We start from the raw sequence: 16,771 nt of genomic DNA on the forward strand, positions 1-16,771 counted from the left end.
TTTTTTTTTTTTTTTTTTTTAATTTCAGCTCAAGTTTCAATTATTTTGGATTCAGTGACACACCACTACATGTAATGGTTTTTCCTTTCATGACACTCGATGGGCTCAGTCTGTGGGCTGCTGTGTCGTAGAAACATACTATAATCCGTACGTGCTTGTAGTAATCTAGGTGTGTCCACCATATTTTTTTTAACCCTTATCCTGATAGGGAACACCAGGTTTCTCTTTTCCCTGTCAGGAGTTTTAATACATCTGCTTAAACGCACCGACTTGACTAAGATTTCAGTTGAGGTACTCAAAGCGTCTCATTTTTCAGCCAATTAACGTGAGTCACTGGTAACACAGAAGAATTAGCTTTAAATGTCTAGTCGGAACATTATGCATCAATAAATACTTTTATACATTTACAATTAGTGATTGTCACATGTTACAAGAATATCAGATTGAAATGTGGTAGTACAGCAACTTGTACCAGCTGGTTAGTTCAACATTTTGTAAATTTGTAATAAAATATTTAGCACTAATTTATGTTTAATAACTGTGCATAGACGGTGTGTAGCTAATTTAGCTCATGGGCACATAAACATAATCTAACATGATTGCTGATATAACCTGTTTAGATTTGATATGTTTAATTAAAAGACATGCACCAGCTCCTCAGTAGCGTAGCATTAGCATAATTAACCATGTGCCCTAAATGCAAATAGTAAATTCTTACAGACAAACTAGGTATTATGAAATATTTAAATGTAGCAGCTGTCATATATTGTGTTAAGTAACTTTAAGTAGCATTCTGACAAAAAAACGTTGGCCTGCTAATATAGTATTTAAAAAGAGGTCGTCTGAGGACATGCACCGTCTGTTTTAATGCCATTAGCATAACACATCTGCCAGTGACCCTGACGCTACTCTGTAATAAAAGTAACATTAAATTCTTTCCTACTGAGAGTATTATCACCTTTCTTGTGTAGCTAAATTAGCTGATTGGCAAAAAAGAGTGTTAGTTTTCTAATACGATGACATGTTTAGTCTAAAACACGTTTAGTCTAAAAAGTGTTTAACAAATGAATTAAACCACGGCCCTACAAGAGAGTTCAGACTATGTTGGAAAATAAAGGTGTTCATACCAGATATCGACTTTGAAGGTCATTGTAACTATAATATATATCATGTATGTCTGCACATGCTTCGATGTTTCTGTATCTATTTCCTCGTTTGATAACAAAATATATACTTTTGCACAAAGGTGTGTATTATAGCCTTGCAGGTGATTTTTACATCCAAGTTCTACATTATCAAAGTGTTTATTAGCTTAGAGATTATTTACATTTGAATGCTTCAATGTCATTTGTAGTAAATCATTAGTTTTAACGTTTCTTGTTGGCACCACACACATCTTGCTTACCATTTCAGTTTGTAAAATCCCTCCCTGGTTCCAACTGTAACCTTGTGCCTCCTTTTGAGCTTGATTGTATAAAATGTGTTTTATATGTAAAGCAGTGTGTGCATATATTTTAAATGTTTGTTCTCTTCTGTGCTCAGACATGGCAGGTGTGTTCACGTGTCCGCCTGCGGCCCTGGATTCAGGCGTCGGGCTCCTGTGTCGGCTGTTCGAGATGTGGGGGGAGGTACAAGCCGGCATCCTTGCTCTGACACAGTGGCTGCTGGGGGAGGATGAGCACAGCCAGGATGCAGCTGTAAATGAAGCTTCTAGTCTGGTGAGTGTCGTTCACTCAACTCTTATTTTACATGATTTTCATTTATTTGTCATTGTGACCTGAGTGCAGATGCATATGGACAACTTGAACTGTAACACTGTGGTAAAAGAACATCACGACCAGTTCGAAAAAACAGTGGGAAGTGTTTGCTAGACAGTAGACTACATATGCTAGCAATGATTTTCATTAGGTAAACGGATGCGTCTCAAGGTTGCACTTTCTATGGCTGCACAAGGATTGTTTGTGAAGTGTTAGGGTGAAAGAAATTGCTGACACTGCTGTGTAGGGGATATATTAGGTTCTATATTAACACACTGACCTAAAGTCACAGTTTGATTCATGTTAATGTGGTGTCTGTGAAGTGTGAAATATCAGGAACAATTTGCTCTTGCTGTCATGTTCTGCTCTCACAAGAAGTCAATATATTTGAGTTCTTTAAGTAACCAAGGTTTCTGCTCTGTACCCACATTTGGTTTAGCCATCTGTTTAGTTGCTCGTGTATTTTTGAGCTTTGGTTGATTAGATAAACACAACCCAAAGTATTGTGTGTTCTTAGAGCTGCCAGTTTTTGGTACTGAGTCATATAAATCTGTTTAATGTGAACGCTGTTACTCGCACTAACCATAGACTGTATATAAAAGATGGACTGGGCCACCACCAGTTAGTTCATGAACTCTTCTCCCGAAGCCTCAAACTGAGTGTTTTAACTGTGGCCATCTCGATGTTTTGAAACCAGATATGAGAATCTGGGGGTGGAATGTGAGTGAGAAACCAAGGTAGATACCATATCGCAGCAACTTGTCAGCTTAAATAAAGGCCCACCGTAAAAGGTATCCTTTATTTGTATCATATCGTTTATTTGACTCCAGCTGGGACCACAACGAGCCCTGGAGTGACCTTAAAAGAGCACAATTGACGTATTAGCGATCTGTTAGCTACTTGCTAGTCTTTTGGCATCTGCATTTATAATGGCCATTAAATGGAATTAGAAATGCTAATTATGGAGTTTTGACGTTGCATGGTTTGTCGAGCAGAGGCGCAGTCTATTGGCAACACATCTGTTTGGAACCCCACAAACACAACAACCAGGTGATCCAAGCAGTATCGCCAAATCACAACAACAGTCACTTAAATAGACACTTAAATAGCTACGCTAAACAAATGGAATCTGTTTGTTTCATAAGACTAAAAGAAACTGGTGCTTTCAGCATTAATCTCGTTAAAATGGCATTAACGCCATAACCGCATTAACGCGGCAAATCTCCGTTAGCGAGTTAGCGCGGATTGCCCATGCGAGCTAATTGCGCTAACACGTTAGCGCCGTGCTGCCCCACGCAAGATTAACGCTGACAGCCCTAAAACAACAAAGAAGCAGATTTTCAAATCACAAAATATCTGCGTCAGTATCAGTCTTAAAAATCCTGTCCAGTTACATTTATGACTTACCAACTATTATGGGATATAATACTATAGGTCCCAAAATCTTTTGGACGTCATCGGCTCTGACCTTGAAATTACTGGTCACATGACAGCATAAGAACCGTCAATGATGTGGCCTAGCAACATGAGCGATAGCCTCCGCCCCAATTATTTTATTCAGATATTTATTATTAAGTGACTTACACACATTATATATAGATCCTGCGGGACTTCCAGATACAGACGGACAAAATGGTGGTGGCTAACCAACCGGACATAGTGGTGGTAGACAAACAGAAGAAGACGGCCGTAGTGATCGATGTAGCGGTTCCGAATGACAGAATATCAGGAAGAAGGAACACGAGAAGCTGGAGAAATACCAAGGGCTCAGAGAAGAGCTCGAGAGGATGTGGAGGGTGAAGGTAACGGTGGTCCCCGTGGTAATCGGAGCACTAGGTGCGGTGACTCCCAAGCTAGGCGAGTGGCTCCAGCAGATCCCGGGAATAACATCGGAGATCTGTGTCCAGAAGAGCACAGTCCTGGGAACAGCTAAGATACTGCGCAGGACCCTCAAGTAGAGGACCCGAGCTTGAAGGATAAACCGCCCACAGGGGCGTGCTGGGTGTGTTGTGCGTGTGTGTATATATATATATATAGTGCTATTTCTTACTACTTGTACTGTCTGTTTTTGTTACTGTTTGTACTGGAGCACCGTAACCAACATAATTTCCTTTAGGGATCAATAAAGGATTCTGATTCTGATTTTTACTGATTGCCTGGCAACAAGAACAGGATTCTTGAAACTAACTGGATGAATAGTTTCAAAAACTAGCATTTGAGGCCACAAACTCATAAGGAAAATGTTTAAGAGAGGTCATAGACCAGGCGAGTATTAGGTTTGTTTTACAATGAATTGCAGTATAATCTGACTTATTTTGGAAACCTAAGGAGCCTGAAGCACTTCCAGATGGGCACTTCATTTTTCAGGCCTGGAAGCTGTGTCCGTCTTCTATATACAGTTTATGATAGTGACTAAACCACGGAGATTTATTATCAAGTGTTTTAGGCCTGGGATTGTTTTCTCAAAGTAAAGCTTCAGAGTTAGTCTCTCCTGGCAGCAGAAAGCATATCTTGAGTTATTGTGACAAGTCAGCAAAAATCTAGCTTTTAAAGTACAACAACATTTACAAAAGTCTCTGTTTTAGGGCTCTTAAAAGCCTAGAGTTGTGTGGATACAGGCTGACTTACAACACAGAACTGTTTTTAGTAAAAACAAATACATATATGTGAGTATAGATGTTGTGATTTTTGTGAATTTAGTGAAGGTGATGGAACATTTAGCAGCTATAGATTGAGATACTTCATTGATGATTTGGTGGAAACTGGATCGGTATTACACAACCAGCTCTAGGTGTGGGAGGGGGGGGGAAAGCAAACTCTTTAAATTCCCTTCCAGTAAAGTGACTTCCATTTTGCTTTTGACCAGGACGATGACGACTTCCTGTTCGAGAAAGGGGATCTAAACCTGTGGGCTGAGCCCATCCAGTGGGTGAAGCTGCTTCACAGACACCTTGGCTCCCTCATCCTAACCTTCAAGGACACTCAGGAACCGGGATCTGCTGGGCTGGACCAGGTTAACCAAATCCACACTCTGGCCCAAAGCAAGGCCCTCAGCTCCCAGCAGGCCCTGGACTCCCTCCCAGCTCTGCCTCAGTTCTGCTGCACCATCGAGCACGCCCGGCTGACGCTGCGTCAGCAGAGGGCCGCTCTGGCTCTAGAGGTGCTGGACAGGCTGAGACAGAGAAGCTAGAAGAGATCGGTTTTAGTTGCACCAGTTGTTTATTTTCGATGGGAAAAGACTTCCAAATATTTCAGTTATCACATAAATGGATTTTAATGGCCCGACACAGGAGACCACAGGCTGGTTTTGTGGTGAAGTCTTTTAATGATCAAGTGGAGGGAATGAAGGAACTCTGATGTTTTTTGTTTTTTACTTCATGTCTTACAAATGTTGCTCTCATTGACTGCCAGTAGCGTCATAAGTGCATGATTACTGTTCCGTTATTAGTGTACTTTTTAAATCCAATGTTCCCAACTGCTAAAATGGAAAAAATAAAACATAATGTCCTGTTTTTTTTTTCTTTGTTTGTTTCTAAATGCTACGATGGTTTTAAAGAGGCTGCAGATGATAATAACAACACTTTGTGAACATGTGTGCAGATTTCTGGCAATTGTGGAGCCATAACAATAATTCAAGCCGGGCTTGTGCGAAAACAACACTCGGCGCACTGTTCTCTTATCAGCGGGAATGTGTCACACGACAAACTTCCAACAGTGTCAGCATTGAGCTCGCAGTGCGTCCCGCGCTCTCCATGTCCACCAGGGAATTTTAATTCGGAACAAAACAACTCGGGCGCCTTGAAGCTTTTCGGGCTTGAGTGCGGCGATTGTGTCGGCGCTGACACGTCACCAGAGTTGTATTTCAGCGTACGCTTTTGACTCCTGTGTGTTTATACGAGGTGTTATTTTCCTGTGATATTTAATTTACTGCAGGACTCTTCCCATTGGACTGCGTTTTTATTCTTCCCTCTAGTTTTCCCGGTTATGTAATTAGGAGGCAGGCACAATACGCTACTGTCCTCCCTGAGTGTGTGTGTGTGTGGATCCATGCTGCCCCCTCATTCAGCTGGACCCTTCTCTCTCCCTCTCTCCCTGGTAGCCATGTTCCCAGTTACAGTAAAACTGACGTAATGTTTTGGAGCGCCTCGACATCCCCCAATAAAAACAGAGCCGTGCAAAGAGAGAGCGGTTTCTGCGGGACGAGGATGTGTTCGAGGGATTTCTCAGGAGCCTCGCTGTGTCTGTCCTTCACATTAAACTATTTATCACAACTTTGCAAATAGTCCTGGGGCAGCCCTCAGCCTAATTTTAGGGTTGGTAGTAGTAGATTCCAAGCTCTTATGTCACTTGTTTTTCGCTTGTTGCTATTTTCCCTTTTTTTTTTTTTTTTGCCCTTCTTCCATCTCTAACCAAACCATTCAGCCCTTAACAGTACACTGAATCATGTCACAGAAGGAAAACTTTTAGAATCACTCTTCCAATTATAATAATATATGGAAAACCAGTGTTGCAGAAACCAGTCATTTCTGGTGATATGTGTTGCTTTTTTCCTTCTTTTTTTTTAAAATACCCTCCTGCCTGAAATATCTGCCTTTCGGAGGCCTGATATAGAGCTCCCGTGCTCTGCTGCCAACTCTGCAATCTTTCCACTGTGGTTTTTTTTTTAATCTTGTCATAACTCCAGAGAGCAGACTTGAGGAGTTTGACATTTTCATGTGAACATTTTGCCATCCTTGCAAGGATGGGGGGACTTATTGCAACCACACTGCACTCTTTGACTTTACAACCGAGGGACTTTTTATTGTTAGGCAGGGAGGTTTTGTTAAAATGACAAAAACATGTTAAAAATGATTTTTTTTTTGCGTTTCAGGAGCTTTACTTTCACCTCTTTGTGCAGAAATACGAATTGCTGTGCTTTTATTTAAAAAAATAATCAGTTAAAAGTATGATAGTGCTCCAGTTTAACTGTCCTGGGTGGACCTCTAAAATCTTATCCACCTCTGGTCAGCAGGTGGCGCCTCAGTCCTCCTCCCCCTTCGCCGATCCCCCTGCTGCTCTCTAGGGGGCAGTGTTGCTCTGTCGCTCCACACAAAAACCACATTCCTGCACAGTCTGGGCCTTCTTGAGGTTGGAGGATGGTGAAAAACAAGTTTTAGAGGAACTTAGAGGAGTGCTTTAAAAAGACTGAACCAAAACAAATCTATTTACTGCAGTAATGACTCTGCACGTTGTGCTTTAGGAGTGACGGCTTCAAAGGTGAAAGCCAACCCTTTTAAAAAAGTTTCGTCGTGACAAGATTAAAGTGGATCATGGTGGCATATAGAACCTGTGTGTGTGTGTAGAGTGGATACTGTGGATTATGCAACCAGTGGAGTCTAAAAATTGTGCTGCACTCTGACTGGTCTTTTCTGCGCTCATACTTGTGGTCTCACCCCATCCACAGGCAGAGAAGCAGGGAGAGGCTGAATTTCCTTCCATTACAAATACATGTGTCAGCTTCTAAGTGCACAAGAAAAGAAGACTGTCGGTTCAAATCCCAGGACTTCAGGAGCCTTAAAACCTCCCTCTATTTACGACAGCGAGCTTCGCTAATGCGCTGCAGGCTGGCACGCATTCATAGTAGAGTACCACATTCTTTCTCAACGAGCCCAAAAAGCAAAACCAGCTTCCACAAAATTGTGTGATTTAAAAAAAATTAAATAAAAAAAATTAAAAAAAAGTTTCGGGGGCGTGAGAGGGTGGTGGTTGTAGGGGGGGTTGGGCTGGAGTTGTATTTCATTTTCAAGGCGTGGTGTTAAAGAATAGACGGCCAACCGGTGAATGGAAGTTTTTTTTTTCCTCGGGGAGGAGGCGGCTCCTCGAAAAAAGTTTGCGCCGACTTGAGCTCGCCCCTCCCCGGCCACGCAACATTTATACGAAGGCTTAGAGCTCCCAGCAAAGCACTCTGGCTCAGCGCTTCTTAAGGGGAGGAAATAAAACCACCTACAACTCAACAACACAAACCTAACCCCCCTCTTTCCCTCCCTCCTGTTTCTTTCACGGACTTAAACCTGCACAGAAGCTTTTTAAGCAACTTTTCAAAAGTTTTATTTTTTTTTCCACAACCAAAAAACAGTCGTGGCACAAACTACTGCTCGACGCATTCAAGGATCCTGCTCGGTCCTCCATGAAAGAGGCAGTGCGGCAGCAAGTTTGGGGAAAAGAGATGTCAGCGACCGTCTTGTCAGCTTTCTACGACATGGACATGCTTTATAAGGTAAAGTTTGACGCTTTGAGAGTCTTTTCTTGTTCTGAATGAGTTTTGTGCTTGAAGTGGCGTACTAACTTGTGCACAGTTTGCATATGTTCGACTGCAACAAGTTGTAAATACTGCAGGCGCAGTCTTTATGCCATGTGCTCAAAACAGTAACGCAGTTAACTGTCCGAGACGCTAACTTGGTGTCATTTCTTCCCAGCAGCAAGATAAAAGCATGAACATGAACGCCCTCCACATCAACAGCATGCTGGACAAGAAGGCGGTGGGAGCTCCGGTTGGCGCTCCCGGCTCCGGCGGCGCCTTCACGCCGGGATTTTACCGCAGAAACTCGACCAGCAACGTGGAGGCGATGAACAACGGCAACAAGTTCTCCATGGGCACCTACGACAGCCTCAAGGAGAACACGCCGAGCAGCAACAGCAGCGCCACGGTCCTCATTAACAAGGAGAACAAGTTTCGCGACCGCGCTTACAGCGAGAACGGAGAGCGCGGCGTGCTGCAGCAGAAGCCCGGCTCACAGATCAACTCCACCCGCTACAAGACCGAGCTGTGTCGGCCCTTCGAGGAGAACGGCTCCTGCAAGTACGGCGAAAAATGTCAGTTCGCTCACGGCTACCACGAGCTGAGGAGCTTGTCCCGCCACCCTAAATACAAAACTGAGCCGTGCCGCACCTTCCACACCATCGGCTTCTGCCCGTACGGTCCCCGCTGTCACTTTATCCACAACGCCGACGAGCGCCGGCCCGCTCCGCCCGCCAACGCTAACGTGCAGACGGTGGAGCCCAGATCGGCTCGCGAGCTCTGCGGCTACGGCCAGAGAGAGGTCCTGCCGCCGCAGCAGCAGCTCTGCTACACCCAGAGGGACAGACCAAAGCTTCACCACAGTCTCAGCTTCTCCGGCTTCTCCACCCACCACGGACTGGAGTCTCCCTTGCTCGACAGCCCGACGTCCCGGACCCCTCCGCCTCCCACCTCAGCCTCCTCCTGCACCTCCGCCCACAGCTACTACAACGACGACGTTCTGTCTCCGAACTCCGTGCCGTGCATCAACAGTGCCTTCTCTTTCCCCGGACAGGACCTAAAAGCCTTACTGGCCCCGCTGACTGTGCACACCAGCAGCAGCTACGCCAACAACCACTCCACCGGTGCCTACTACGGGAACGTGCAGAGCAGCGTGTGCCCACCTTCCCCGCCGACCTACAACATGAGCCACTTGCAGGCGTTGCGCCGCCTCAACGAGTCGCCGGTGTTCGATCCTCCTCCTAGCCCGCCAGACTCGCTCTCTGACCGGGAGAGCTATGCGAGCGGGTCCCTCAGCTCTTCCGGGAGCCTCAGCGGCTCCGAGTCCCCGAGTCTGGACGCTGGAAGACGTTTGCCAATCTTCAGCAGGCTGTCGATTTCAGATGACTAATCACACTTTTCTTTTTTCTTTATTTTTTTTTCATATGGATTATGATGGACGAGTCAGGGGAGGTGGGTTGTCAGTGAGTGAGAGGCTGTCCTTCAAAGCAGAGGATCCCAGGATCCCACCCCACTGCCCTCATTTCAGCAGCATCCATCCCTGCTGAAGTGCCTTCGTGCAAGACTTTTAAAATCTCTACCAGCTCTAAAGGTGCTGACCCTGCTCCGACCTCGCTGGAGGGGGGCAAGAGGAGAGTCTCACCCGCAGAGATCAATAAAGCTTCAGTTTAAAGTGTCCTTGACCTGGCATTAGTCTAGTATTTTTTTCTTTATATGTAATATAGCTGTAATAAAACTTAGATAGCAAACAGAAGGCATTCCATCAGTGCCTTGCCCAAGGGCTCATGGCAGCCCTCTTCTCCCTTATTGTTGCTCTATCAGGCAAGCCACACTTTTCCTGGGATTAAGTGTGTGTGTGTGTGTGCGCGTGCGTGTGTGTGTGTGTAACATGACTTGACAAGAAGAAGAGACTGTAAGCGGTTTCAGATTTCCTCCCATCCTGCCAAGAAAATGCCTTGACTTAAAGTAACATTATTATTTTTTTTCATCCTCTTCTTCTTTCCTCTCTGAAAGCTTCAACTTCCATTCCAGATCTGTCTCTCACCCAGCGCCACCCAGTGGTTCGTTTGGTTAGTGTAGTTTGTTGCTTGGTTAAAAAGCACTCTTGAGTTGGGCTTGTTTGGGGAAATCACTGCTGATGGTTGAATATATATTTTTTTAGCTGTTTCTTTTTTTTCTCTTCTTTTTTTGAGTGATTTACATAGCGGTGCATAACTGGCTATGGACTATTTAACTTATTTATTATCTTGTGAAAAAAAGTATAGGCTACATTGGTAATTTGTGTCCATACTGTATTTATCAAGTATGATGAAGCAATAGATCTATATTCTTTTATGTTTAAATTATGATCGCCATTATTAATCTGCATAAAGTGGAGTGTATGTTCTTTTCACAGTAATATATATATTGTTTTTTCTCCTTTTTTGTAACTTCACTTGGTTATTTTTATTGTAAATGAGTAAAAAAAAAAATCTTAATTTAAGAGAACGTATGTGATATTTATTTCATTAATTTTGTTTCCTTGTTTACGTTTATTAAAAAAAGTTTGCGTGATTGCTGTTTGCTCCTGAGGTTGTGTGTCAGAGCTGTAGAAGGCTTTCTTTTTTTATTTCTTTTTTGAGGATCCTTATTTAGATGTGTCTGTAGAATGTATAAACAATGGTTTGTCATAGACCGTCCAAACCTTCGTTCCTCTTTTCGTTGATCTAGATCAGACTTCAGTGACAAAGAATCCGAGTCAATAAATTAACCAAAAAGTATTTTTATTTTTTTTTCCTTTTTCGTTTTCTGTTTGCACGAGGTCACACTGTGATTCCAGCCACGTGCTAAAGAATGTAGCAATCCCTTGTGCCCCAGTATTATTGTGTAGTGCCTATGGGGTTCATAATCTTGACATGCCTTAAAATTAACCAAATAAAGTATTTTTCCTACATTGCATCTTTTTATAAATCCAGATGGAACTGAATGTAGTGTTGGATTTTTGTTTTTTCTAGAGGTTCTTACCACTCCAGACACTCTGACAGGAAAAAAAGAAAGGAAAAAAAAACACAACTGTAAACTTTCTCAAAGTCCCCATTCCTCGTTTTTGTTTGGTTTTTTTAAATATTGAAATCTAGTGTTGAGTTTGCTGGAGAGGGAAGTTGGATGGACACATTTGGATTGTACATAGTAGGTACAGGGGGATGCGCACTATGTACTTTTGACTACTCTATCAGAAGTAAAGCTTTTTGAATGTAACACACAGAAAAAAAAAAATGGAGAAAAAATAGACGGACAAAAAGACAACCGAGAGTTGTGTTCTTTTCTTTGGGGGGGGGGGTCAGTTCACTACAAATTGAGTGTGAGACTGTTAACTTTGTACTGTACATTTTTTTGTAGTTCTCCCAATAAAAAAACAAACAAAAAAAACATCTTTTGAAAAAGTTTCAGACTCTGACTTCTTGTAAATGTATGATGATGTCACACACGGTCAAAGCGCTGACCAGCTAGTTTTACCCAAGTGCTGCTGAGATGCCCCCCCCTTCCTCCGGATGTGTATATGCTCTCTGCAACGGTTGTGAAAGTTCACTGCAAACATGGAAAAGGGGTACAGAACAAACTGGAGATGGTGTTGCGTAATGAATTTTCAAAATGAAAAACTTAAGAGGCACTGGGCCGTGGGAGGATACGATTTCAATCTTTATTATGTCGATATACGTGATATAGACTGGCACTCTCAACCCTCAGACTGCAGAAGAAGTGCCACACAAAGTTAAAGCACGATACCCTGCTCACTTCCAGCTCCTTGTTTTTAATCTGGGACTAGCTTTCTTGCTTCATACTGGCTTTGGGCCGAGGCTCTAATCGCCGACTATCTGCCAATGAGCTGTTTCCCCAGTTCTTTAAGCCAGCTTTATCCTGATTGGCTGCCCTTCACATACAAAAGGTTTGACCAGCACTGTAAAAACTGAGCTGATTTACAGCGATTACAGAATAGGTCTCCTTTAAGACATCAAAAATAAAAGTACTGGTCTGATATTTAGTTCTGGGAGTGTAGTCCAGAGTCACAAGTTAAATCTTGGGGCTCGTAATTCTGATTAAAAAATGCAGAGAGGAAGAAGACGAATCAACAAGTTTGTGTTGTTGTTTTTTTTCTTTGTTGAGCGGATCTTAATCGTAGTTTTTGTTTTTTAGAGCCTCGGGCAGTTATTTAAATAAAACCATGTGAGAAGTTTAGAGAGGAAATCTTTTTGTGGGGAATGAAAATGCTCAAGTGCGAGCGCAGCAGCGAGGATGACGAGTGAATCATTAACCCTTAGTGTTCTCTAGGATTTTACCCGAGTCATGGCTTGCTTCAATAAAAAAATAAATGTGCTTGTGTTGCACTTTCCAGAGACTTTTTATTCTTTTCCTCGTTTTCTGCCACACACACACACACACTAAGGCCCAATGTATGATCATTAAGAACTCTATTATAGCCCATTAATCAAGCTATGGAGTTTGAAATGAGCACTATAGCTACCCTTTAACTGTATGAGTGACATCGGCGTGCTCTCAGGTCACAGATTATTGTATCAGCAGCAGCCATCGGCCCATAACTGATTAACTCTGCAGTTGTAAACGTGTTTCTTCTATCAGTGACCTGAGCTAGTAAACTTTTGCAATTCACCAGCTTCAGAAACCGATCCAGGCTCGCCGGCTTCTCATCAGAGTGCCACGTTCGCTCACGTCTAGACGGAGGCGAAAGCCCCGGCGTGCACTGGCCTCCGCTGTCGTGGTGCGCGAGTTTCTAGGAGGCTTTCAAAGAACGGCAGCTTTCTGTGGCGCTGCTCTTAGGCAGTAAGAAAATACAGGGCCCGGGAGTCATGCGGTGCCTGGAGTTCACGCCAAGATAAGGCAGGCTGATAAGGGCCTCTGCAAATATTTACTGTGTCCTCAGGATTTCATAATGAAGTGTTTATCAGAGCAGAGCCAAAGGGCTGCACAATGTGCTGCGGCCCTGCCAAGTAGGATCCGCGTACCTGTGACTCAGAGTGTGTTTGTGTGGCTGAGTTTCACTCAACAAACCTACATATAGAGATTGAGGGAATGTACTCCCGTTCATATATGTTATGTCTGAGTAAGATGAACTTTTCCTATGAAGAATGTGTATGTATGTAAGAGTGTGTGTGTGTGTAGGAGTCGGCCTAGCTAATGGGTTCTGGAGCTTGTACAATGAAAGGAAACACTCTCTGACTTGTGATTAGGGCAGGAAGAGTCCAGCTTCCTGGCCACTACCCATTTCCACCTCTTCTTCGTCCTGCTGTTTTTCCTCCTCCTTCAGCTTCCCTTCTCCCCTACACAGGCGGCTCGGTGGCTTCTAGAAGTTGCTATTTGTGTTCCGCGCTGCCGCTCTGGGAAGCCGTACGCTCGTCCTGGTATTGTTTTGGCATGCTAAGCCCAGACCTGGGGTCAAGCAGTAATGGCGTATAACTTTTTAGACTTTTGTCGTAGAATATATGGGTGCCAGATGGGTGGAAGCTTGCCAAACAGAAAGCAGAAAGCAGAGGCTCTGATCATTTTTTATGTCACAAAGCTCTAATTAGACTCTGATCAGACCTTAACCGTCCATGTGGCCAGATTTTCCCTGCAGGTTGATTTAGCTGTAAAAGTAGAAGATTAAAGGAAAAAATGTTTCCTTTATTTAACGAGCTATAATTGCTACTTATAACTAAAGTGAAAGTAAACATTTCTCACTCTAGCAGGGATCCTCTTCCCCTCCACCACCCTATCCTCCACCCAGCTCCGGGCCTCGGAGTCACACGGGTGTAAATCAACCCTCGAAAGTCCCCTTTTTGTACCGATTACCTGCGATTGTCAACTTTTTGTGACCCTACTCTGGTTTCACAATGAAACAATGTGTGCATGTGTCACAACAGGGTATGAAGCTCCACCCAGCTGACGGTGTGGCTCAGGATCAGGGAGCTGTCACACTTTCCAGAAGCGCCCAGTCAGAAGTTGGAGTTGTTTATTTGGTCATAACTTGAGGTAACATGAAGGCAGATGATATCCAAGTCCTTTTTAAGGCAACAGGAGGGCCGCCAAGACAGACAAGGGATCCATTCTGTCGGTGATCTGAAGTCCTGTGTGGCCTGTAACTATTTTACATTCAAATAACAGCATCAGAATCATTTTGATGGTACACTGACTTGTAATAAAGAGATGGGCTCTTCTTTTTCTTTTTACTTTCCTAAAAGAAAACAGCCGCTGGCAACTGCTATATATTCTAAACTGTGCTGAAGTGGCAGTTTGGTGTGGGAGCCATGGTTTACTTTTGCTTGTGGTTTTAATTCAGTGCTTTAATCTCAAGAGGGCGAATGGTACAAAGGTGTAAACTAACAGCTTTTAGTTTGATTAAACTCCTTCCATAAGCAAGTCTCACTGTGGAAGGTGAGACTTGCTTCCATAGTCTCACTACTGGGCAGCTATGTTGAACACTTACTGAGGATTTATACTTCAGCAGTAAATCTACGTCGTAACTGCTGCGTTGAATGAAGTTACGTTTCTTGGAAGGTGCACATCAGGTAATCGTTATATCTTCAGTTACGACGTAGATTTACCGCACAAGTCACAACCTACGGCACAACCTGACCGCCCGGCCTCCCTCCGCAAATGTTTCTGTCAGCTGGCACCGTGAATAAAACACTGGGACACGACCACGCGGTAGTTAAAACATCACGTTATTGTCTCCCTAATAACGTGTGTGGGCTGTATGGGCGAGGGGTGTCTTTTGCTTTTGTATTTTTTTGTATTTGCTGCAGTTTTACTCCGTTTGACCTCTCAAGGCCACCGTCCTTTCGGTAGTTAGTTTGAAGCGCTTTTGAAGCGCTACTGATGCTAATTTCACTTTAGCATCAGTAGTCAGCGCTGTATAAAAATAGTTATACGAAGTTTTCTAACTTTGAAACAGAATCACAGACTAAATGGTGAATCCCCGACTTGTTATATAACTTTGTTTTTCTTTTTAGCTCCAGCGCATGTAAAGGTGGTCAAAGTTACAACCTGCAGGTGCACAGTGCTGCTCACATGTCTATGTAAATGATTACATTTTCAGGTGAGATCAGACTTAAGGCAGTGCTTCTCAAACTACTTTTTGGTATGCCCTGCTTCTGAAGCTGAAATAGCTTCGCACTTCTTATGAATCAGCTGCATTAAAACATTTCTTTTCTGTAAAAAAAACCCAAAACATTCCTTCCTTTCACATTCTTTGATGGCTCCAGTAAGAACTGAGTCATGGGGATCTTGGAGAAAATTGAGGGAAATTTCTGCGTCTTTATTTAGTAATTAATGCCTGTGTGCTTGTGTCTATAGCAGATTTTTATGTTACTTTATGCATAAACACTGTAATAATGTCAGCGGCATAATAATCCACCCGCTTAAGCAAATATTTCCCTCGCCTTTCTGTAACCACTGACAGAAGGTCCCACTTTACATCACCAAGGTAGGCTGTAGCGTGCGGATGCTGAATAAGGTCATGTTTTGGGTTTTTTTTTTTTGTCGAGTTGATTTCAAGCCTGGGGATGTGCTGGAGTGTGTTGGGTGCAGGCAGTTGGCTGAGGCCAGTCACGTTCTGCCTGGTCTGCCGTGTCCTTCTCCCTTCAATGCATGCCGAGCTGCAAATATTTACAGAGCATCCTGTGAGAGGCCTGAGTATTTACTGCTAAAGCTTGTGGCTCCACATTGAGAGTGTGTATGTATATGAGCAATGAAGAAGCGTTGCTTCTCTCGGTGCTCTCGCTGTGTGTGTGTTTGTCGGATGAGGCACTTCCCTTGGTCTCTCCACAGTCTGCTAACACTAGCACCTGGCTCTCGTTCAGGCCTCCGGCTCTGAGCTCCGCCTGTGAGTCCACATTTTGGGCCAAGTCGTGGAGAGGCGGTCGGTCCTCGCTTTGAATTTTCTGCAAACGACAGAAAGATGGGAGATGTGTTTGTGCGCCTCGCCTTATCCTGTACACAAGGCTGCAGCACTGACATCACGTCTTTGCGGCTGGAACATTCTCATAAAACATGTTTTCTTTATTTCTTCCCCAATGTAAATAATCCAGAGGGTGTAAATACCATAAAGGGCCCGGGGAACAGTTTCTCAGGCAAGTCAGTCTGTGTGCAGATATATCAAGAATCAAGTAGCCCGTGTTGAACACGTGGGTGGACGTTTCACTGTGGCATGGTTAATGAGGTCCACAGACATGCTAACCTGGTCTGGCTCTAATTCTGTCATTGGCTGCTTTTCTCAGAGGCTTGAGTATTCTTGGCTGGCCTTAGTGCCCACTACTTACAGTGCAAAAATCCTCACTATAGGATGTATACATAAAAACCCCTGTTTATACCTCGACTTATGCACTGACGTCCTACCTTAAATGATATACACAGTACCTTGCAAAAGTCATGGGCCACTCCTCATTTCTTTGTATTTTGTTTCCAAGGATCCATAGTTTGTTGCAATTTTTTTTACATGGCCTTGAGGAACAGTTCTCCAGGCCTTCTAAAGGTTTAGTGTACGCTGTGCAGTCCTTCTACTGGACCATTTTCAAAGCAATGTTATTTAGCCACTTAATACCGACCTATGAACAGTGTTGGGGAGTAACGGAATACATGTACCGCCGTTACGTATTTAGAATACAAAATATGAGTAACTGTATTCCGTTACAGTTACCGTTTAAAAAGGTGGTATTCAGAATACAGTTACTTTGTTGAAATAAATGGATTACACTGCGGTACT

General features: G+C 43.5%; 2 protein-coding genes across 3 annotated transcripts in view; both read left to right on the forward strand.

The window, feature by feature from the left end:
• Nucleotides 1-5,263, forward strand: part of LOC102213197 (thyroid adenoma-associated protein homolog) — a 44,516-nt gene extending 39,253 nt beyond the window's left edge. Inside the window, exons 8-9 of the mRNA XM_005735130.1 lie at nucleotides 1,543-1,718; nucleotides 4,624-5,263. Coding sequence (XP_005735187.1) covers nucleotides 1,543-1,718; nucleotides 4,624-4,947 — 500 coding nt within the window. The 3' untranslated portion in view covers nucleotides 4,948-5,263. The remainder of the gene's footprint in view (nucleotides 1-1,542; nucleotides 1,719-4,623) is intronic.
• A 2,417-nt stretch (nucleotides 5,264-7,680) lies between these two features.
• On the forward strand, nucleotides 7,681-10,479 carry zfp36l2 (zinc finger protein 36, C3H type-like 2). 2 transcript variants are annotated; one of them, XM_005735131.2, is made up of 2 exons: nucleotides 7,681-8,013; nucleotides 8,213-10,479. In XM_005735131.2, exons 1-2 carry the CDS (start codon nucleotides 7,924-7,926, stop codon nucleotides 9,422-9,424), a joined length of 1,302 nt encoding a protein of 433 aa, XP_005735188.1. In that variant the 5' UTR covers nucleotides 7,681-7,923; the 3' UTR covers nucleotides 9,425-10,479. The 2 variants fall into 2 exon arrangements, with proteins under 2 accessions (XP_005735188.1, XP_005735189.1); XM_005735132.1 differs by having other exon boundaries at nucleotides 8,216-10,479.
• The last annotated feature ends 6,292 nt before the right edge of the window (nucleotides 10,480-16,771 follow it).

Source organism: Pundamilia nyererei, unplaced genomic scaffold (assembly GCF_000239375.1).
Source record: "Pundamilia nyererei isolate P.nyererei 1_Seehausen unplaced genomic scaffold, PunNye1.0 scaffold00062, whole genome shotgun sequence".
NCBI classification, from domain to species: Eukaryota; Metazoa; Chordata; class Actinopteri; order Cichliformes; family Cichlidae; genus Pundamilia; species Pundamilia nyererei.

Excerpts from the sequence above, each read along its gene's own strand:
- zfp36l2 (XM_005735131.2), top strand. The coding sequence starts at position 7,924 with ATGAAAGAGGCAGTGCGGCAGCAAGTTTGGGGAAAAGAGATGTCAGCG. Across the intron at positions 8,014-8,212 it reads ACATGGACATGCTTTATAAG|CAGCAAGATAAAAGCATGAA; the intron begins GTAAAGTTTGAC and ends ATTTCTTCCCAG.